Raw genomic sequence first — 23,836 nt, forward strand, 5'->3', positions numbered from 1 at the left:
TAAGAAAAAGACCGCCTAGGTTCTGTTTCCTAAGGAAAAAAGGCTAGAAACAATATTAATTTTTTACAGAGGACATTTGGAATAAATGTTCAACTACTGTACCTGCATAGGACCTGGAATGCAAGACAAAACCCTTTCTATGTTTTCAGAATTCACATCAACATCATTTACAGCAACTAGAGCATCTCCTGGAGATAAAACAGACAAAAGCATGAGAAAGTTAGATGGTATTACACCACAACACAAACCCAAACAGTGTTTTGCTTTAAAAATGAATGTGACATTCAAACTATCATAAATGTCTTTTTGTTACAGTTAAGTAGATGGTTTCTACATGCAACACTTACTATGTTTAGAAACATTAGTCTATTAGCTCTTAAGGCCTTACTGCCACACTTGTATCATTTTACAAAAATAACTGTCAAAGCCGCTCCCCTCCATCCAGGCTTACATCACTCGTTACTTAATCAGAAAACCCAACAACTTCACCAATCAAGTTATGCCCAAGAATTACCCTTCTTTTCCCTCCGAAACCACCTCTGTTCACTTGCCAATCCTTTTCCACTGCTACCTCCACTGATATAAACACGACTGTTTCCAAAAGCACTCCAAAACTCCCTCTTCCTGTAGCAGCTTACGAGTTCTAGGCCATCACTTACACCAAAGGTTTCAAGTGCTAGCTGAGCCTAACTATGGGAGAATCCCACCACCCCTGAGCACCTCTCTTTGAAGCAGCACTGGCAGTTACCGTGCGTATTAGTAACTCAGCTTAGTTCACTAAACTGGCAGAAAACCATTCACTCCTCCTCATTTCATCCCTACACCTCCTTTGTCTCTCAAGCCACATCACAATTTAGTCCTTTCTCTTCTTTTCCATGCCTTGTCCACTGCTGTGGCTTCTTAGTCTGCCCTCTTCATGCTTTTATCTGCCAGTTCTTCTTGCCTAACAACATTTTGCATTTTCTAAATCTGACTCTCTTCCCATTACTAGAAATGGGGAGAAAAAACCTGGGATCCCAAAGAAAAAGTCTTAAACTGCAAATGGAAAAGGTTTGAAAAACTAAAGGCACTAGTTACAAAAGCAAACAGAACTGAATTAGAGCTTACAAACCTAAAATCCACATTAAAGTACAAAAATCAATCTGGGATTTCTATCTGAAGTGAGGGAAAATATTCTAGAGAAGCATCCCAGTAATAGTTAGTTGATAACCTCTGACTCATCCCCCTCAAAAGGATGCATGTTTAAGCACGGAGTATGTAAGAAGGATGAGAGAGACCAGTGAAAAAACCCACCTGCGAAGTTAGAAAACATAAACCTAAAATAACATCAAAAGATGAAACTACTTAGACCTGTCAAAAGGAATAGAAATTGAAAATTAAAAACAGAAGGTTTTTTTGGCCATTCATCTACTTTAAAAAAAAAAAAAAAAGGAAGCAGCAGTAAGAAAAGGATACATATTAAAGATATTTCAGGTATGGTAGTGGGAGACTAAATCAACCAGAAGATTTGATTACTTAAGCTGGCAATTTAGAACATCAGTCCAAAATTTAAGGTGAGATTTCAGGTTGAACCTAAGTCAGAAAAACTCTCACTAAAAGGATAGTCCTTCATGGTTTCTCTAGTGTCAACATCCAAAGTTGGAAGCACTTTTCAGTATAAAAGAAACACTATATCACAGAGGAAGAAACCAATAAATATTACTGGAATAACAGAAATATAATGGAATTAAATAGTATATTCATTCTCAAGAAGGTAGCCAAGTAACAAAACGTGAAAAAGACAAACACAACACCCGGATGCATGAGGAAAGGCATTTCCTTTGAACGTAGGTGACTATTAATAGGACCTGACAGGATCCCCTCCAGAATTCTCCTTACAATTCTATTCACCTGTGCTCAAGAAAAATGAAATCAAATGAGATCAGATACATAGAAGTAATACTGCAGTGACCATGGGAAATGGGAACCCGTTTATGTTGATTAAAGATGGGTGAGTAAAGGCTAGGTGTGAAAGCAGCTGGAGTAGAAATCGGAAGGTTCTGTAGTCTCAAACCAGAGAATTTCTAAAAAGCTTTCCAATAAGGCTATCTAGGGCAAAATACCTCAGATGAGGCAACATAAATTTATGAAAAGAACTATACAAAGTGACTGCCAGTGGCACCAGGATATAGGACTTGATGGTTCATTAGGTCCTTTCCAGAGCCAAATATTCAGAGTAAGAAAATAGGCCTTATTTTCTACTTGATTTTCTTTGGTGTTACTTTCAGTTGTCTCTGCCTTCTGTCCTATCGGGTGAAAAACTTGATTAGTTTCCAACTTGCATCTTCTGTCTGTAGAAAGGGAAATAAAGAAAAGAAATTAGCTTCTTACTTAACACTGAAAGTGAGTTGATTCCAAGGTCATTCTTATGCCTTAACAGGTGTGAACTAAAAATACCAAGAGGTGCTCTGGAAGAGCAAATTGGAAATCAAGCCTGATTTTGCTTGAGCTGCACAAAGACTCCCTTAAAAAGTACCTCCACAGCCTCTCCAAGATTATTAATATTAGCATTTAAAAGAGTGTACATGTAATATGAGACACTTAATAAACAACTGAAAAAAAGAAAAAAGGATTGACCGAGGTACTCTATTTTCTTTCAAACTAGGTACTCTTGAGCTTTGTTTGCTAAGGAAATGAGGTTTCTACAATTGTACTATGAATAGCTTTGATCCCATTACTAAATTTCAGCCAAAGCTGGAAGAGAAGGCACAAGTCACATTACGTGCCACGAGTTCTCTTAATGGACTGCTGGACAGAGAAGCCCTCCCCTTTTCTTTCCCTCTCCTGCCCCAGGTAAAGCTGCACCCTGAGCTCATCACCTGTCCTGTTTGTGCTCCAGGCTGGCCAGTCTGTACAAGGGCAGTTCAGAATCAGACACAGCAAACACTGACTTGTCCAAAAAGCTGTTAGAGGGCAGGAGAGGGAATGGTATTGTAACAGCCGTATGAGGTATCCCCATGTGTGGGGAAAGGCGCGAGGGGAGGAATTCTGGCATAGCGAAGGTATGTGGATATAATGTAAATCCAAAGACAGTTGGACAGTTCATTATTTCCTCTGTTCACAGTTTATTATTTGTATCTACATTTATATCTCATCACACTTCGGTGAGCTTTATTGAAAAAGGTGCAATAAACCAGCGTGTCCCTCACAACTAGTGCTGCTACTCTTGCAGGGTTCAGGGAATTACATGAATTCCAGAACACACAGGCTAGAAGCTGCAATGACGACCCCTGTCCTTTTCTCCTGCGCCAGGACACGTGAAAAGCCAGAGGCAGCATTACAGCAGTATTCAACTACACCTGGAACAGAGAAATCCTCAGCCAGGTAGTAGCAGCAGTGCTTATCACTCTTTCAGGCAGCGTAAAGAGATTAGAAAAAGGATATGGATTCGTAGCAAATGTGCATGTTAGTGTAACTATATTTTAAGCCTTGACTTGGCAACAAAAATGTGCTCAACTTCAGAAATAAAGCACTGACAACTCTAAAGTTCGGTATATATTCCAAATTTTCTAGGGAGAAAACTTGCTCAGCTCAAACTAGCACAGTGATGATAATGACGTGCATACTAAGGAAAAGCAGAATCTGTCTCTCTAGGGTCTCTCCATTTCCTGAGAATCTAGTAAAGACAACAGAATCTGAAAGTTTAGAATAATTCTGACAATTTATCATTATTTCTATCTTCTACCTCGTTGTTAAATAGCATCAAATACAACTGGAACTCTCCCCAGGTACTAGGTCAATTGCTCAAAATAGGCGCAAAACACAATTAAGGCCAATGAGAGAAAGAACATTCTTCTTAACTAACCATCAGTAAGGAAATACAGAATCCCCCCAAAATGCAAGCAATATTCCTCTTTAATACACTAGGCAACAACCAACTGCCCACTGTTATTCTACATTAAAAGAAAATTCATTCCTACTCTTTCTCACAGCAAAACCACGAAAAGGTTAAGTTTTGTTATACACACAAAAACGTTATCATTCCTTGGAATGAATTAAATTGTTTTTTCTACTTCAAGTAATAGTAGCTCTCTCCCTAACCTCTGTGTTTCTTGATGCACAGCACAGTGAAGTTTTAGCCTATCGAATCTTCAACACAACAATAATTCAAAGAGAGGAAAGTTGAAAGTTAAACAGCATTTAAAAGCAACTCAGTAAGTCCATGCCAGAGCCTCAGGACTTGAAAATTGGTAATCAAAAGCAGAGCATTCAGACTACTCTAATATAACAAAAAATTATAAACAGAATTACTACATTCTTTGTTGAAGAAAACTGTATTAAAGATCATCATTCACAAATACAAGAGAAAGCATAAATTGCTCTTGTACTCATCTGGAGCACTGTTTAAACAAAAGTTGTTTCTGTTCTGTTTGTTTTCCTAGAGACCTAACAAATTCTGTTGTAAAGACAACAGTCGAGTCATCTAATCCACAAAGCCATTCAAACGAGCTGCACAGATTTTGTGAAGACATACACACCTTAGCACTTAAGGGAGTATTTTTGAACCACGTCTCCCAGGGTGGAATATACAAAGACACTTTGAAGGGAGAAGATCCATCAGTATTTACATGTTATATACTCAAAGTGTTTTATTTATTCAATGCCTAATGTAGGTATGTAAAACTTTCATTTGCAGCAGTAAATATTTATTCCATTCAATTTGTAAAAAATGTAATCATGTACCATAAATGGAACAGCTTTCCAGAAGACACAGCCAAAGCAGTCCGGTAAGGCTGCCTTCATTCTGCCAGAAAATGCTGTATCGCTATTAAAGAACTGCAATTTGATGTGCAACTGAGAAAATCTCCATTTATCAGTACGGACTTTCCAGAATTGGGGGTGGGGGTGTTTGCATTTTTTCCTTCTTTTCTTTTTGCCAAACACAGCAGCGTTCAAAGAAGAGAGACTATGAAGTAACAGAATGAAAGACATCACTGGCACAATAGGAAGTATGTAAAATTATGAACACAGAATATCTTGAAGCAGAACATGACCACAGGATCTACCCAGTGTGATAATTAAAGCCAGCAAAAGAGTTTATATACGCAAGTGTTCCTTTGTTAAAGTTTCACATCCACACTTTCTTTGAGAATTGTTTCCTCCCCTTTAGCAGTGTGAAAAACTTACAGAAAGTGAGACTGACTTAGGTCTTCAGACATTGTCTGTCAAAAAAAAAAAGCGCAAATGTATAAAGTTTAATCTAATTTCACTTAGTTAATGCTTAATCAATTTAGGTTAAATGAAATAAAAGGGCGAATGGCGTTTGCAGTTGTTTTAAGTTGATCTAATTTGATGGTTTGCAGAGTTAAGTCAAATTTTCCCAGACTAAAACATTGCTGAATTTCAGATGTAGAGGCACATTTCACTAGTGGAGAGAAAAAAGTTGTACAGATGGTACTGCAAATACATTTTTCAGTCATTCTTGTGCTCTATGAAGTGGGTGAAAAATTCCCTCCAACTGACTTTTCGTAAGCACAGAGATCAAAGTGAACTTTTTCCTTTTTGCTGAAGTAGACATATATACTTACACAGACAAGAAGCAGACATTTGCATGAAATGTTTTCAAACCTGATATAAAATAATATAAAATTTTGCTTTTTTTTTTTTAGCTTTTTCAACAATACAGGTGTATACAAAAATTTTACTGTATAATACTATATAGAAAAGCACTTGACCTGCTCTTACTGGCTTGCATTTCCACCTGCAATAAGATCACTATTGTCTGTCATGAAAGTCACCAGCATATATGTTAAAAGATGAAGAACATTAGAACAAAGTCTCACTCGGTTCCATTTTTAGAGACACAGTGAGCAACTGCAATAGAGGAAATAAATTTTCTTCAGGCAACTCCAGGATGTCAGACCTTGAGTCAATAAATTTATCTTTAGAAAAATATATGTCCTTCTCTTTAAAGAATAAAGTGAGGGTTTTTTTTTAATCCCATAATAATGAATAATCAAGCTTTTGAGTTCTATCACTTATTAGAAAAAGATTCTCAGTCCACAAAGAAACTAGAAGATGTCCATATATGTTCTCCACACAATGCGAAGCAGAACTGAATTTTACTAGAGTGATGGAACAGAGAGAGAAGAGAGGCAAGAATTCTTTCCTATTTTCTTTGTTCTGTCTTTCCATCTTCTCATTAGAAAAGACTTCTTGCATCCAGTCAGTAGTAGCTAAGAACAGTGTATATTGATCTCAAACACCTAGTTTGCACACAGCTGATGAAATTATTCCTGCCTTTTTAAAGACAAAGTTTAGAAAAGTCTTTGGGACTGCTGGCATCCCTAAAGTGTTTATTTCAGAACTGCCTATCACTTTGCCACATGAGGCACAGGACTATTACTTTTATTAAATATCCATTCCCTAGAGATAAACCTGTAAGCACCATTTCTAAAAGTAGATCTTCTTTGCATTAAGCCGGGGACACTGATTGATAAGTGAATACCACTTCCACAGTGTGATGGGAAGTGAACGTTTTTGGCTGAATTAAAATCAGAACCATGTTGTTCACATGGGAGAGGACTGAGGACACTTTTTTCATGAAATCCTGATATTTAGTTTCCTCTGTTCTTGGTAACGACTTGGTGGAAGTACTTATAACTGTTCACATACTCCTTTCCAAAAAAGGCAAAATATGGAACACATTCTGCTGAAGAAAGCCAGATCAATTACTTGCTTTGTATGTTAGCAGGCTGCTTTTACCCAAACCCAATGTTGTTATGCTTCAAGAGGAGATTAAAAGAACATAAACGACATCCCAAACTCCACAGTGAGAACACAGCAAGGCTTACGCAAGCTCTGTATTTCTATCTTGCGTGCCCAACATCTCTACTTGGAGAGCCTTTTCAACAAGTACACCATATATGGTAATTCCTCATGAAAATCTCTAACTCCCACAGTATTTTGGTCCTTTCAAGGACATTTTTCTGACAGGACTCTTAGTTCCACGGTCTTGCAAATGACAAAAACAGCATTTACTTTGACTGTCGGAAGATGACTGCAAGTTGCTTAATTTTTGTAAATGGATTACCGTCTTAAACCACTAGTCTATGCCATGGAAATCTAACAGACATACTTGGCTTTCTAGCAATGATGGCCTTGTTTACCAAAACTTCAGAACTCCAACAGCAATAGCTGCGTTTTTACTATTAAAATTAAAATGAGCAAAGATTACTACTTAAACATTTCTTTATTTGGGGAAAACAAACAAATAACCCTCCCACATAACATCAACAGACTTACTGGATTAGAAACTCATAGAAAACCATGTCAGTAAATGGGGTTGGGATCTGGACCTTTCAACTGAAACTTGCAACAGCAGCCTGCATCTTTTGCGTACTTGTTCAAAACTGGATTATTATAGCCCATCTTTGCTATCACCCAAGATTAATCCCTGTCCCTGGGTAGTTTTCATGCTTTTTTGACAATTGTACCTTCTGATCAGGCAAAAGAATTCATGCAAATCGTTCAGATATTCGGTGATGAAAGCAATAAGAACAGAATATAATTTTAAAGAGGGTAACAATAGTTACTCTGCTAGTGAAAAGAGCTTTCCTGTATTTTCAGTGTCATTGGAATTACTTTTCCATTTGCACTATAGTAAAGATGATGATCATCAGCATTTATAAGAAGTATCCCCTGCTGTGAATTGGATAAGTTTCCATTGGGAGGGGAGAGGAAATCAAATCATAATGGCATTTCCTATCACAACCCTGGATCTAAAAGTGAATATTTAGTGGAGCTTTTTATCTTTGAAGATATGCTCGAAGATGAGACTAGAAAGTTTTACGTAGCAGACCAAGCTTTGCATATTGTTAAAATGAACTCAAGCGAGAAAAAAGTTTTGCCAAAAATACAAAAGACACTTAAAAAACATGAGATAAAAGCAACAGTATTTCATCTTAACCAAAATGAAAGTGACAGCAGGAGTTTAAAAATCAATGAGGGCTTTTTTGTTTTGAAAATTTAAGATGGATGCTGAACTGCTAAATATAAAAAAAAGATAAACAAACTGATAAACACCACATGGAGAGAGTGGCATCTCTTTAGATGGTTACAAAGCGGTGGGGTTTTTTTAGCTTGCAAAACTGTTGTATTTACTTTCATATGGGCAGCACCTGCATTCTACTTGGTTAATAAAGCACAGCAACAAGACTTACGACTTCCATATGTAATCTTAAAAAAAAAAGTGTAGTGCACAAATAATAAACAGATGTTTTAAGTGTTCAAAGCTGTAAGGGATGCACATTTCAGAATAAATCGAAGAAGCCACCTGAGGAAAGTGATTATTTAGGGGGGGAAAAGCAGTTATTTCTACTAAAAAACGTTAAAGCAATAACCACTTTGTAACTGTTTATTCAGAGTGAAAAAATGAAGAGAGTTTAGTCTCCCTTACGATTCAACCTTGGTAGCCATTTAAGTGGCTACCATACCTATCGCTGACAAATTAACTAATTTGCCAATGAAAATACAAAGTAATCAGTAACTTGGTTATTATTTAACATATTACAAACCCAAGTCTTGGGAAAAATAATCTAGAGCTCAAATTTTAAATAAGATGGGAGAGTTAGAAAACTCTACCGGGCATAACTGGCAGGATTTTGGTAGCGGGGTGCTGCAGGAGTGACCCATGTGGCAGAAGGTCACGAGCTGCCTTGTGCTGCTCGTAGCCAGATCTGAAGCTGGTGTAAGCAACTGACCACGTACCAAAACATCACCTAGCCAGGGGAGCCATGGCACCTCTGCCCAAATGTATTTAAGAAAGAGCAGCAGTCACTAGCGGAAGGGTTGTAGCCCACAGAGGAGACCCATCTCTGAAGGGCTGAGGCCTGTGGAGGAGTCAGGCTGCAGCAGAGGAAACAAGAAAGAAGCAAGGAGCAGCAGGACAACATCACACGCGCAATCCCACCCTCTTGTGCCACCTGTTAGCTCACCAAATGGGTTGGGACACACAGTGTTAACATGCAGTGAAAACAAGAGTACATGAGACTGGAAATGGGGAGAGGAGAGGTGTTTGGTTGAAGCTGAGCCTGGAGAAGGCAGGGAAAAAGGCATTTTCTTAATTGTTTGGGGTCTTGTCTTGTTTTCATCTTCTCAGTACCTGAAACAGTGACCTGAAGTTTTATATTAATTGGCAAAAAATTAAATTCAGTAACAACTCCCTGAGTCAAGACTGTTTGCCTGCGATGCGTGTTGCAAACTAGTCACCAGGAAGACCACAGTATGTCATTTTAAAGCATGTATTTTAAAAGGAAAATATACTTAGTATTTGCTTCACAAAAGACTACTACAAAAAATGGTCTGCACCATTGAAGGCTATCAAAATGTTAAAAAGCAAAGCAAGAACAGGTTAATATCTATGCACACGCAGGTCAATGAAGATGAACAAAGTTATAACCAAGCCAGCCAGCAGGCATCATGCTACACTGATCAGGTATTCCTGATTTGTGATGGCTCAAGAAGTTGCTAACTTTTGTGCAAATACTTCAATTTTAGACTGACCACAGAAATATTCTTTACTGACTGTTTCCACAATTCACAACAGGATTCCTAAAACTTACTTTTAACAACAACAAAAAAAAGGCAAAGGTCTACTGTATTTTTCTTGAACTTTCTGTCCAACTTCAAATCCTATGAGGATCTGAGGAGGCTCCCTATTGAACTACAGTTGCTTCTAAATCAGGCTTTGGGTGTATACCATAGCTATCCCATCCTCTGATGTGCAATGCAGAAGCAGTAAACCAGACAGTTTTTTGACTGGAACAAAAATTTTTTTACTGTATATTCTTTATGCAGACAGCACTGAAATCTGAGCATCTCATTTATGCAAAGCATCCCTATTTCTAGACACCACATAAAAATTCCAGAGTACTCAGTGTTCACTACTGATATATAATTTGAAAGTATTTTTATATGAAAATTATACATTTTATACTGTTGGCACAGAATACAGCTCATTTTCCCAGTTAAGAGCTGAATAACTACAGTATGCTTAAAAGTATTTGTTTCCCATGTTCAAAAACAAGGCAATATTGGTTGATGATAGCCTAGGACATATTAAACTGCTAGACTCTTTAGATTAATTTAAATGCTCTTCTGTTTAAAACAAAAGAAAAAACCCCACAGCTTTTGTCCTCACTAGCTCCAGGAAGCATTAAGTGCTGCAGAGGAAGTACCATCTCCATTTAGAAGGTTAGCTTTATCTCCTGGATCTTGTATTTGCCTACACTGTTCTGACTTCACACCTGCTCTTACAAACATGCAGTTATATACAAATTTGTGTCCCAAAATTAACTTACAGGTTATAAATACCCACTCTTACACCAACTAGATTAAATACCATTAAGCAGATCAAGCTGAAACTCACTCCTCCCTTCCCCTCGGTCTGCATCCCCCACTTCTTCACTAATCAGTTCTTTCTGATAAAACTTGAAAGTTATCCAATTTTCCCCCTGGAGTATTCTTTAGCATCCCCACCAAAAACACGTGCTAGAAGAATCAGCTAGTCAAAGCACGATTTGCCTTTTTACACACACAACATTGGCGTTTCAAAAGCACTCATGCTGACTTTGTGGGATTTCTGCTGCTATAGTATTAAGATTTACATGATCTTCTAACCAACACCACATCTTTGCTCTCCCTCTGCAAGGGACCAGCTTCAAGGGTAATTAAACAACCTTCCACCCTTTACTGATGTAGGCTAGCTGTCTCACATTTACTGTCTCTGAGGCTGGGGTCTTGGAAGTGGCGAGTCCTTTTAATGGCCTCTTGATGCTGGAAGTGGGAGTATTTCTGCTCCTTCGCTACCAGCCACAGAAGTTCATTCCCCTCCATTATTCACGCTCGGGTGCTTTTCAGACCTTCTGTGACCCAAGTTTAACTTACTACACCAGCAAAAACTAGACAGGCAATTTTTCTTCTGGGTTAGTTTTCTGCCAGGTTATTTAGTTGCATCAGCTCATGGAAGTGTTTGACAAGAGCCAAACCAACACAAAGGAGAGCTGCTATACTGGCTCACTGCCTCCTCAAACTGCAGCCCCACTATGTATTTGGAGGCCTTCTCATCACAACTGCTGAAGAAGCAGCTGTAATACTTGCTAAATAGAAGAATATCCAAACAAGGCTGTGCAGAAAGTTTGTAACATACAAATATATCTTACTCAGTATTTTTCGCTCATTTTTATGGTACAAAATCCATTTAAAGCATATACAGTAAAGCTTTTTATCTAAGGGGGGTGGTGTGGAAAAGAATGAAAACAAAATACAGTATTTGGCAGACTATAGCTTCTCCTCAGTCCCACTTATCTACTGAGCAAATTCTGCATTAAATTAAAGGTGGTGGTGGTGGCGGGGTATTTGTTGCTCCAAGTTCAAGCTGCTCACTCCCTGTACGCTTAAAGGACAGTCAACCCCTTACTATATTAACACCTTCTAGTTTGTCACGTTCTTAAAAACCATTAATATAGTAAAACTGAATAGGTAACAAAATATCAGATGCAGACATTTATTTAAAATAATCCCTCAAGAACTTACAAAATAGTTGTTGTAAGTAATTGCTTATGTCTCAGGAATATTCAAGTCAGCTGCCTCAACAAAAAAAATAATCAATCTTCATTTTAAAGCAAGAGTGCAGAATTTAACTATTCATTCAATTACTTACCGATCAAGATTTGACCTGCTTTCATTGCTGAACTACCTGGCACCAAGCCATGTACTACAAGCTTCTCTCCACCGATTCCTCTGATAACTTTATCCTTCCTGCCTTGTTTTTCCGCTCTTCTGCTGCTCCATGAAGACTGATGGACAATCCCTACTAAGGCCTCCAGCAGCCTGTGCTGCTCATCTTCTCCAGCACTGTACAGTTTTCTGGGATTTACATAAACATATACATCTTTGTATTTTTGCTGAACAGTGACACCCATTTTCTGAGCTGATTGGTGTTTCAGTATGGAAGTAGGACCAGTGGAGTGCACATTACAGCTTCCACCGCCTTTCTTACCAGAATGCTTTGGTAAAAGATTCTTCTTTTTTAATATTTTGGTCAATTTCTTCAGTTCATACTTTCTTTCTTTTCTTGATTCCTCTTGAATAACTTCAGCTTCATTTTCACGAAACCTGACATGATTCACTGCTGGCATTTCTGGACAGCTGTTCTGAAGCAGAGTTTCTTCTTCACTTTCACTCAATTCTAAATAAAATAATTCCCCATTTTTCTGCACACCATCCAACCATTCAGGCTCAAGGTCACTGGGAAAGAAAGAAGAATGATCAGTGACAACTCTGATAAGGAAGACTGCTATGCAAGTGACATCTGATTACTTCAAGTAGGGAGGGGAGAGTGCAAGGAAAAAGAAAAGGAAAAAAAAAATGTTGCCTCCTGAATATTGAAAGCTCAACTGCTTTAAGTTTGCCATGAGGGTAAGAGCTCTTCTCTTCTCGGACAAATGATGGATATGGCAAGGAAAGACATTCTTCCCAGATGTTAAAATAGTTTCTTCACATGCCTTACAGGAAGACAGCCACTGCAAAAAGCAATATTCCCTTTCTGAAAACAAACCAAAAAACCCAACCCCAAACCATTTCTTTAACATACAAGTTTTAACTAGTAATTACATTCGTGGGCACAATGGGGCTTTCTCTTAGAGAAAAAATGCCATCCTATTTGTTCTCTCCCACTATTTTTTCCCTTATGCATTCGTAAGACAGATTGTACTGCAAGCCCTTTGGAAAGACACGATTAACATTTTAAAATCACCTCAACATAACAAAAAACCCCACCAAGCTGAAACCTAGGTAACTCTTTTAAAAAGACAGGTTCAAAATAGCATACTCAAGCTCACATGCAAAAATACACAACAAGAAAGTAAAGAGGCAGCACTGCTATCGAAAAAGTTCTAGCAGCTGGATTGGATCACTTTAAGTCACTAGCAACAAGCTGCTGCAAGGAAAAGGCAAGGCAACTACAGGATGCATTAACAGGAGTACCATCTGCACCGCACAAAAAAATTTTTGTCCTCATTTGGCAATGGTGATGTGTCAACCATGTCCAGTTTTGGATAGTACATTTTAAGAAAGTTGTAATAACTGGAAGAAGCCCAGAGCACACAGGCAAATAGTAAGTAGTTTATAAACATGTTTTAAAGGGAAAGAAACTGAAGGAAATCATACTCTTTTGGCTGAGAAAGACCCCAAACAAAAAATGATAGCTGAGAGGCAACAGGGGTCCACTCCCCCACCCCAAGATGAACCACAGAGTACTACTACAGAAGGATAAGGATCAATAATGGTCAAAGTAGGAGTACTCAGTGGTTTAATTTACCAAAGTATTTAAGCTAAATTTTAAGAGACCTTTTTGATCTCACACACACAAAATCAGCATTAGCAGGCGATGTAAGGAACATCTGGGATGTTCTGTATGGAAGATTTTCAGGAACAGGCAAGACCAGTTCATTCTTCCCGACTAGATGACAAACAGGTCTCCCCTTCTATGAATCTGAGGTCGCATTGATAAAAATCAAATAAGGAAAAAGTAGAATGGAGACTTACATAATAATTAATATCATTGTTTAAAGTTAACATACACTTTATACTAGAACTAGCTAATTTTACTGAATAAAGGACACAAATTTTGTTGCAAACTAGTATTACATAATTCAAATAGAATTACAAATAGAAATACACAATGATACAGCTTCAAAGTTTAGCTGAACAGAGAACTTTATACAAAGACACTGCACCACAGCACCTTTAAGGGCTCAAAGAGAGGATCTGGCTGAACTAAGAATATAGAAAACGTTGGCATTACTCTCTTCCTGGAACCCCAGTGACTTACAGAAGACTATGGATGTTGCAGACAGGAAGAAACACCATGCACTTCCTCTGCATTTATTAATTATTTTGCCCAAGTTGATAGTTTTAAAAGAAGAGCCACCGCTCGTGATAATTTGGCTATTCCTGATGGTCATGGCTAAGTCAGAGTTTGCATCTTCTACAAAGTCTTACTCAAGATCTTGAGCATCTCACTCAAGAAAGTATCAGAATGGTAACACCACCTAAAGGCTGTTAGGGCCAGACTAACTGATCCAACATCTCTCAGAAGGTGGTATGTAAGAAATAACATGACAGAGTTTTTCCTTGGTTTGTTTTTCTTAAAAAGTACTCCTGCATTCAGATACACGTAAGCAAAATTGAGAAAAAACAGAATTGATAAAGGAAACATTAGAAATTTACAAAGAAATAACACTTGGGTTAGCAGAAACTCCCGTGATGTATGATAGCCTTTTTATTCCCTCTTTAAAAGGGACTGTGCTCTTTGGAAAAGCTCTTTCTTCTTTGGGGTAGATGTCAAAATTTCAGCTTGGATGTCAGTTCATACACTCATGTTCTCCAGCTTCGTCATCTACTTTTATTAGAACCTATTATATGGACCAAGGGGCGGGGGGGTGGGAAGGAAGGGTTGTGTGTGGTGTTTACACTGGGTCCACTCAAACAGAAGCACTCCAGAGAGAAGGCTCCTCAAGGAGGAGCACATAGCGAAGTCACTCTATGCAAGTAAGCTAATGAAGACAGAAGACTGAAAAAGTGTCACAACGGCATGAACTGCTCTCCCTGAAGGCATTTTCCTAAGCGTATTGTAAAGGAACTATCACTTTCTGAATACAGATCCCTACGGACATCTAAAAAAGCAAAGTCTGAAACAAGAAATCTGCACCTAGGATGACAGGTTTTTCCCTAATGCTGTAGTTTCACAATTGATTTAAACCAAGCTAAAAATAAAATTAAATTTAAAAAGTTTCATTTCCATCTCTCTTCCCTTGTGCCAAAACAAGCACTTACACAATAACCTGAGCTTCTGTATAGGTCTGGAAGCTTCAATCAAGGGATCTAAAAATCTGGAATAGCCACATTCCTCTAAGAGCAGTTTCACTGATCCCACACAGATATCTCTTCTTTGGGATAAACGTCTGAAAAACTATGCCAATTGAAATTGTGCGTGTATGGAAGAAACGTATTCTAGAAATGGAGGATCCAAGTTCTGATTCTGAAGCAAGAGAAGACTGTTCTCACCCAAGGAAACTCGGAAACGATAACCAGTTAACAACTATGAGCCTTGTTTTAAAGCAATTAAAGAAAACAACAAATCAAGGGTTAAATATTTTACTGCAACGTATGGTTAAATTCCACCCATATGATTCTTTGCAGAAGTTAAGATCATCATCATCTTTAGTTTTCCCAACCTTTGCCTATGCAGCAACAAAGTACAGCTTCAGACTGAGGCATCAATTTGGTATACGCAAAGCTGCCATCCTCTTAATAGCTATGGCTGCCTCGAGGGGTTCTGATCCATCACAATTAGTAAAGTGACAGCAAATGTCAAACTCTTAAAATAGACAAAACTATTAGAAAAACCCCGAAAACACACTACTTTCACAATGGCATACATAAGCATTCACTTCACAGCCCTGTCTGAAAATAGGCCTTGCACAAAGTCATAGGGCTCTGACAAAGAAGCACTCGTATCACCCCTATTTCTGCCCTCGCGTGAACGTTCCTTGGCGTATCTTGGTTGGTCCACGTTAGCTGTCGTATCAAGCTGCACAGTTTCAACTGTCACAAGTTTATTCTGGAAGTCAGTAACTCTTCAATTCAGAAAACCATTCCCAAGGTTTTTCTTTCTTTAATTTAATCAAATATGGCTGATTATAAAACCACATACAGATCACCTATAGAGGAACAAATGCTGCTAATCTTAAAATAGCCAACAGACCTATCTTTGTACCTGTTACTTTGCAAAACCGTACTCTGATTCTCCCCCCCTTTTCATTACAAGTCAAATCTTAACCTCCTCTTGTTTCTGTACTAAGGCTGGAGTGTTATAGGTCCAACAGAAGAAACTATTTTAACCTAAAATTAAAGCTTCACAGTTCTGTTGATGCAGTGATAGAAAAGAGGCATTTCCATTTATCCAACAGCACTATGCGTTGTGTTCTGCGTTGAACACTGTGGAACACAGCTTTATCCCCTGAACACATGTAAAGAACGCCAGTAAATAGGCATTTTAGATGGAAGAATTGGAAAAGAAAAAACCCAAGCACACACGAAAGAAAAAAAAAAGGCAAAAAAAAAGCATGGCTTCAGGCAGAAGTGTGTTACAGGTGAGGCATATATGACTGTAAAATACGTAATGGTATTACAGAGTTGTCTTCTCACCTACCATTTCCCAAAAGGCAGGCCACTGAAACAGGGAGACTGCACCTCCAACGCTAAGGCACTCATAACACATGAGCCAAGTCCCTCTTTCCCTTCCCCTTCCCAGGCACCGTCCAGCTGGGAGACAGGAATCAACCCAAGGACCGCCGGCTCGCTGAACTAACGCTGCCGCTCGCCACCTTACTCCTAGGGTTCTGCCAGAGAAAGGCAGTCTTAGAAAGCAAAGCGCGCCCTCGGCTAGTAAAAACGACTCTACACCGCAGACAGCAACGGGCGCCGGCAGAGCGCCCCGCGGGGGCGCCCGCTCGGCCGCCGCCCGCCCACCGCCTCCTCGGCGGGCTCCGCTACGGAGGGGCGGCGTGCCGGGAGGGGCCGTGGGCCGCGACCCGCGTGGAGAAAGCCCCTGGCCCAGGCCGGCCCGCGCCCCCCCCCCCCCCGCGGGTGCGGCGGGTAGCGAGCGCCGCCGGCCCCGCCCCAGGGGCGCCGCCGCGGCTCGCCCTCCCCGCCCCGCCCTTACTCGGAGCTCGCGGACAGCGAGGTGGCGCACGAGCCGCTCTCGCTGCCGCCGCCGCCGCCGGTGCCGGCACACTCAACGCCTCCTCCCCTCGACGGCTCCGTCCCGTCAGCGGCTCCGCGCCCACTCCCGCCGTCCCCCCCGGACGCCATGACACCCGCACCCCAGCGCGCCGGGCGGGCACGTGACCCGCGCCCTGCCCTTCCCATTGGCGGCCCCGGCCCGGCGCCATGGAGACGGGGGGAAGCCTGAAGGCGCGTCCTGCCCAGGGCCGCCGCGCGCGGAACGTTAACGGTCGCGGCGCCGCCTGTGAGGCCCGCGCCCACGGAGAGCCCCGCCGCCGCCGCCAACCGGCCTCAGAGCACCAGGCTTTGATAAGCAGTAATTACGGCACGCACCGGTGCCCGCCTCGGGAGGAGGCAAATTGTAGTCTTAGCGCAGCATCTGGCAGAAAGGCCAGCTCGCCTGCCTCCTTTGGCTGGCAAGAACAGTAACACACAAACGTTTCAAAGTGCCCAACCTCCCCGTTTACCTCCTCAAAACAAACAGCTGAGTCTCACTAGTCCCTTGAAAGTCTTTCAGTGTGTCATATGGAACACATAATGGAGAACAGACTATTTATTTAGCGGTCTGATATCAAGGTCTCAGCAACAGTCCCATGAAAGAGACTATTAATGAAACTCATAGTCCTGGGGCGAGCCTCAAAGCATTGCTGATAATCAAAAACTGATTTGGAGAAACATGAGGTAAATAGTAATTTTCATCAAGTCAAAAATGGTTAGCAGTGGAATACTTCCGTGCTTTATGTTATGCTCCGTTATAATCATTTAAAGAGTCGTGAGAAACTAAGATAACTTCTCTTTAGGTTAGTCAGGAGAGCAGTCAGGTTAGGGAGGAGAGGCAAGGATGCAAGACAGACCCAAACAAGCTAGATGATTTGTCACCTTAAAGCAGTCAATGCAGTCTACAAATGCAAAATCATGCACAGTCAAGAGAGAGAGAAAAAAACCCAACCTACTAGGTTTTCAGGGCTTAAATTATTCATATCCATGAAAAACAAGACTCATGGCAACCCTGGAGACAACTTGCTGCGTAGCTATGTCAGTAAACCTATCAGGACACGCATGGTGAATAAGGAAAGGGATGGAGAATAATCGTTGGAACACTTTTAACGTGTTGGATTTAATCTCTGCTCAGTGGGATATTTGCACAGCTTCAGCAGTGAGGTTTTATAGTGCTGGAGCACTGTGTAGGAGTCACAGAATTCTGCTACGAAACTCCTGTGCTTGAAACTGTTTTAGGGAAGTGTTCGTTAATAAGTGTGATTTCAAGTGAATTGACAGAAATGTTTTGGACTCGTTTCCATGTGATTAAGGCTTCAACTGGAGTAGCTAAAGATACCTATATTAAATTTTGTGGCCATTCTGAAGTGCCTGTACAAGACCTGATTTTACAGATAAATCACTGTTGCATGGATTTTAAGACTACAAACCTATCCAGAAGAGGAGACAGAAACATTCCCTACCTAAAGAAAAACAAATAACGTTTGTTCTAATATGGTTTCATTCAGTTTAGGACAGGATATGGTAGAAAATTTAAGCTTTTTTTCCTATCTGAGCTGGCAACAACCACTTCACACAAAGTATATAATCCATGGGTAGTCGAAAATTCTTTTTAAAAAAAAAAAAAAAATCAGATCTTTGGTTGTTTCCAATTGTCAGAATGCAAGATATGCACCAACTTTCATTCTTTCTATCGCTTCCAGAAGAACAGGTGGACAAAATATTTTAGAAATACCCCACTTCCCAAACAATTCACTTTGTGAAAACAAAATAGTCTGCATAAACAGCATTTCCCAAAGAGCCTAATGAGTTATGATTTTCTAAGAATACTACTGCAGGAGTTAGAATTTTAATAGAGGTAGGCGAGATACACTGTCCCGCCCTCCCTAATTCTGCTTATATTTGCAAGCACTTTTAATACACTGAACAGCACACTGAAGTGTTTCTGTGGAGAAGTGATAGTCTATGCCAGATGGTCCTGTGTTACTTATGTTAAATTTCACTGAGTTCAAGAGTTGGTTAATTGTTTCCAGTTGTTTGCTCAGTAAGTGAGAAATACAGGCCCTCTAAAAAGGAGGCGGCAATCTTACACTACTTGCTATTTTCTAGGGATAACCATATCACGAAGGAAAGGATGATGGAAGATTTTGGTCCACTGAAAGAGGTAGTTGGGAGTCACCTATATATTTTTCTGAAATGAATGTGGAATTTTTGCTGCTGTGGGAACAATTAAAGATCACGAGACATAACATATCTCATACAGCAGGATTTTATTTTAGTGAAGACACAGATTTTCCCACACAATCCCTCTTGAGAGGAAAGCCTCATTTCTTGTGCATAAATATTAGGAAAAGCCTTGAAATAATTTGTCTTCTGGCAAATCCTTTACACTTAGTCCAAGCAGTTGGGCTGATGCTTCTCACTAAGGAACCCATAAGCCTTCTTTGCTAGGTTGCTGTTATTAACAAGCACATGGTAAAAATTTGCCACAGGGCATCACTGGCATCAATACTACTGCTCACCCTTACTGGACAACTGGTTAATGAGCATTTAAAAGTGGATAATTAAAAAGCACTCTCTTTCGCCTTAAGGTTGTTCTGATTAGCTGTTCCTGCAAGGAACTAAATCCATGTGTGGAAATTCATTTCAGAACAAGAGTTCCTTGTTAGTTTTTTTGGCTTAACCTGCTTCAAAAGCTATTGTGCTTTAAAAATAAGTCTACCTTGATCCACATTTATATTCAGGAGTAGATCATAGTTAAAAGAGGACAGCGTACAGGACACACCAAAGAGATATACTGGGCCTTTCTAATAAAGGAGGAAAATAACTAGGGCGTAACTCTATTTTTTGGTACTGTTGCATGGATACTTATGAACCCCTACTCCAACCACTGTCCAATTTAAACTACTAACATTTTTTCATTGTTACATACTGACAGCTGATTTTTTCAACCTGATGATGAAAAAATGAGGCTGGAGTTATAGTCTTTCCCAACAGCTATATGGTAGCACACAGGGAAATTTAGGATTAGTGTTTATGACTACTCTAGCTTGTCGTGTTTGGTTTTGTGTAGTCAGGCCTGATCTTAGCAATTTTACCAGGACCTTTGATTCACTCATGATATGCCAGATTGATTTCACTGATTCACATTCAGCAGGCGTGTTGGGCCTGAATCATGGACGTAGTTGAGCTCTTCTCAACCCAGGGCTGAAAACTGGGATGGTGTTACGCCCCTGGTGTACTGGGGCAAACTAACGCTCCCTCTGCTGTGAATGAATGCTACCTGATACTTAGGACTACCCAGTTTATGCCTGTGAGGTGCCAATGCACTATCCAGGAATTATATCAGATCCCTGATTTTTCAGCAATCTCCCCTTCTTCAGGGTCATTCCCCCTGCCAAATGCCAGCGTGGGTGAGGAAGAGCACAGACTGCAGTCCTGTCTCTGCACTCTCTGAACAGCGCTCCAAACTGGGAGAATTCGCGAACGACTGGATCTGCCAGCTTTCTGGCTCTTTTGTGCACCGTAGGCAGTATAAACAGGCCATAGTAATACCGCGAGACAAATCTCACTGGATATACCTGGACTATAGTCGAATCCGTCTTTCTTACACTATGTGTATCAACAGTATTTTAAGTGTCCATTTGCTTTCCCCCTCCCCTTCCATACTTCAAATTACAGCTCCTCATTATTGATAAAGAAATAAGAAGGCCTAAGTGACTTCTTATTGTTTCTATTTTTTTTTTCCCCCCTTTTTGCTTGTTTTCAAACCAGATAATATTTCCAGGAAGGCTCTATCAACAACTGGACAGACATAAGATGATATATTACAGATATTACATGATACATTACAAGCAGATAAAACTAAGAGGAAAATATTTTCATCTTTGTTTAACAGTTCTGTTTCTTGCTGCTACACCTGCTTCACTCAAACATCTGAAGAAAAACTAACAGAAATCTAGATTGCTAGAGTGACATTACAGACTTTTCAGCTATTGATTCCTATTGATTTTTTTATTCCTCCAGTGCACAGCATCAGCAAAAATGAGACAGAAATAAGTTCCTCTTTTTTAAAGATTAATGACAATACAGCTTTCCCCTGACAATACAGACCCCGCCAAAGTCTTTCTTAAGAGACAAAAGGCACATTTCACAGGCATTCCTTAATAAATAAGACTTTACAATTACAAGGTTTATGTAAAACTACATGAATAAGATTGTGATTACAAAATCTGCTGTTCACAGCTTTTCTGATACTGGACTGTCATTTTAATTGGGATATTTACATATAAACAGACTAAATGGAGAGTGAAGGCTACCTTTGTGACCAAAGGAACAGAAATTTTGTGAGAAAACACTCCAGTGCTCAATAAATAAAACAGACTGTTCTTTCTGACTTTTTAAGCTTTCTGTATCAACTTCCCTCTATGCAATTGGCTCACAGAAAGTATTTCAGAAGAAGAACATAAAAACAACGGAAGACAGCCACGAAGAATCTGGGAAGACTAGTTTAACCCATCTCATTCTTTTGGAAAAGAGTCTTACAGAGTTAAGAGTTCCCTCTAGCATGAAAAGCAGCTGTAATTTCAAATAAGATTTTTCCTACTGTTCTTACTTCACTTTAAATCTACAGGCTCTTTTTTTAGGATCACCTGCTATGCACAGCATAGCAGGCATCTCAAGCATGAAAGAAAACCATTATTTGCAGTCAGTCAACATGCAAATGTTTCAAGTATGAACAGTACCTTATTGCACTGAAAGTGTACTAATATAAGCAATACCACGGGGCAGCATGTTTTCAATCCAACTCTGAAATGGAACATTTTCTGTTAAGTCACTGACAAATGCATGCACAGGGTTTCAGATACCAGAGGCTCCCCTGTTAGCATATGGGCACATTTATTGCTTATGAAGTGGCTTCAGAGTGCAGGAACAGGCTGATTCCCGTGTGCCCTCCTTGCTGAACTCAGTGTTTTCATCCTCAGTGTTCACAGGAATGGATTTTAAGCGGCTATTCAGTTTGATGCTGAGCCGGAGAGAAGCTGAGTTAATAATTAGCTGTTAGTTTCCATAGCAAGAGCTGTTTGGAGTTGGCACTGAGAGAAAGTGTACTTTTTCTTTGCAGTAGGAAATAAATCAATGTAGCTGAGAAAACACGTTAGGAAATGGGCACTTTACAGAACAACTGGAGATGAGCTTCTCTTGGATACTGCTGAACAAGATGGTGTTTTCCTTCTAAAGTTCAAGTGGCTCTCAGCTAGCGCAAAGAAAATGGCATTGAGGGTGGCTTTGAAAGTCCTGCATTGGCCTGTTGGGTAAGATCTTACTGTCGAGATTTCTTTGTGAGGGGATACTGTGGAGAATTGCACATTAGGGATGGTGAAGGCAGGGGGAAAAAGCAGCTGCTTCTCATGCAGCGTGCCTCCGGCACATCCACTTAAAGAGTGCCCATCTTGGATTTGTGTGCGAGTTAAGGTATTTTTCTTTTCCTCCCCTTAAGGAAGAGGTCGAAATGTTTATGGAATTGATGCAACAGAGTTTCCCTCTGTCAACCCGTTTCCTTACACGTGTAAGAAATCCAGGCGTAGCCCCCGGGCTCCCATGCAGTCCTGCGCAGGCTGCAGGGCACCCTTCAAAAGTGCATTAGGGGAGCTCCCCTCACCTGCAGGTCCACCGCTTCTCAAGGAGGGAGGGAAACCCGAGGGCGAGTCGGTGCCCCGCGGGCAGCCGCCCCTTCCCTTCCCGCGAGCACCGGGGCAGCCCCAGCTCTCGCCGCCCGCCCCCTGCCCCCGCGGCGGCGGGCACGGCGCCTCCCCTGCCCGCGCCCCACCGGCGCCCGGGGAAGGTGAGGGGAGGCAGGGACACGGCCCTTCTCGCTTCCTGCCTCGACAACAAAAGGCTGCCGCGGGGAGCCTCTCCGGAGAGCCGGGGACTCGCCACCGCCCCCCGGGCCTCGACGCCGGCCCCGCCGGCCGGCGGGTCCTCGCTGGGCTGCGGCGACCTCCTCCTGCGCGGAGGGGCAGGGGCGCTTCTCACCCGGCCGCTCTTCTCCCAGGAGCGGTCGGAAAGCGAGGGGAGCCAGAGCCTCCCGAGCCTGGGAAGCAAACTCCAGCCTCCCCCCGCCGCGAAGCCTGCGGCGGGCCGGTGCAGGAGCCGCCTCCCCGTCCCCGCCACTGACCTGTGCAGCAGGACGCTCTGCACCGAGTCCAGGTCCTCCAGGTTCCTGGTGACGGGCCGCGGGATGCTGTACCTGCCCGCCCCGAACATCGCGGGCGCCCGCGGCCCCTTCATCGCCCGCCCCGCCGCCGCCTGCCCCGCGGCACCGGGGACTGCGGGCGGCCGCGGGCAGGTGGGAGCCCTTCAACCCGCCCGCCTCCGCCGCGCCTCCCGCGCGGTCCTAGAGCCCGCCGGCGCCACGCCGCGGGGCACGGGGGAAACGCGTCCCACGCAGCTGAGAACGGCGGCGTGCGCCGGGGAGATGGTGGGACTGGCCCTGAAGAGGTGCTGGTGGTCTGCTGCCGCCTGCCCTCGCCGGGGGGTCTGTCCCAGACCACTTGCCGGCCGCCGAGGGGGGCTGCCTTACGCTGTTGCACGGTGTCGTTTCTCTCGGGAACCAGCAAACCCTGAAAACACGAGTTTCATATAGATGCGGTAAAATCATTCCTAACTGCGCCCGTAGATTTTTTTTTTTTTCCTCAGACCTGCATCCACAGCTCCCATTGTGTGAGAAAATATTTTTTCCCCACGTATTTTCCTGCTGGTTAAAATAATGGAATTGCCCAGTTGGTGCTATTTCCTTAAGTGTTAATATGAAAAATTATCAATCCCACAAAATCTAATCCAGTCTTTGTTTCCCTCTTTCACAAAACAGTAATTACAAGCTCTTTCAGATGATTCCTGAGCTACAGGAATCCCTTACTGGTTTCCAATCTGCAAAATTCTGACACAGTATATTGAATGAGCAGGGATGTGAATGTGTGAAAGTGGTGTGACCCATATCTTCACCATT

At 41.5% G+C, this 23,836-nt stretch overlaps 1 protein-coding gene across 3 annotated transcripts in view; it reads right to left on the bottom strand.

Annotated features, from left to right (window-relative positions):
• INTU (inturned planar cell polarity protein) overlaps positions 1-23,120 on the bottom strand; it is a 56,245-nt gene extending 33,125 nt beyond the window's left edge. The window contains exons 1-3 of one of the 3 annotated variants that reach the window (XM_076337254.1): positions 23,006-23,120; positions 11,702-12,288; positions 103-188 (exon numbers count right to left, since the gene is read on the bottom strand). In XM_076337254.1, coding sequence (XP_076193369.1) covers positions 103-188; positions 11,702-12,288; positions 23,006-23,118 — 786 coding nt within the window. In that variant the 5' untranslated portion in view covers positions 23,119-23,120. Of the gene's footprint in view, positions 1-102; positions 189-11,701; positions 12,289-16,255; positions 16,336-16,768; positions 16,918-23,005 lie in introns of those variants that run through there. The other 2 variants (XM_076337253.1, XM_076337255.1) reach the window with 2 other exon arrangements.
• Between the last annotated feature and the right edge of the window lie 716 nt (positions 23,121-23,836).

The sequence above is a fragment of the Aptenodytes patagonicus genome, chromosome 4 (genome assembly GCF_965638725.1).
Source record: "Aptenodytes patagonicus chromosome 4, bAptPat1.pri.cur, whole genome shotgun sequence".
NCBI lineage: Eukaryota > Metazoa > Chordata > Aves > Sphenisciformes > Spheniscidae > Aptenodytes > Aptenodytes patagonicus.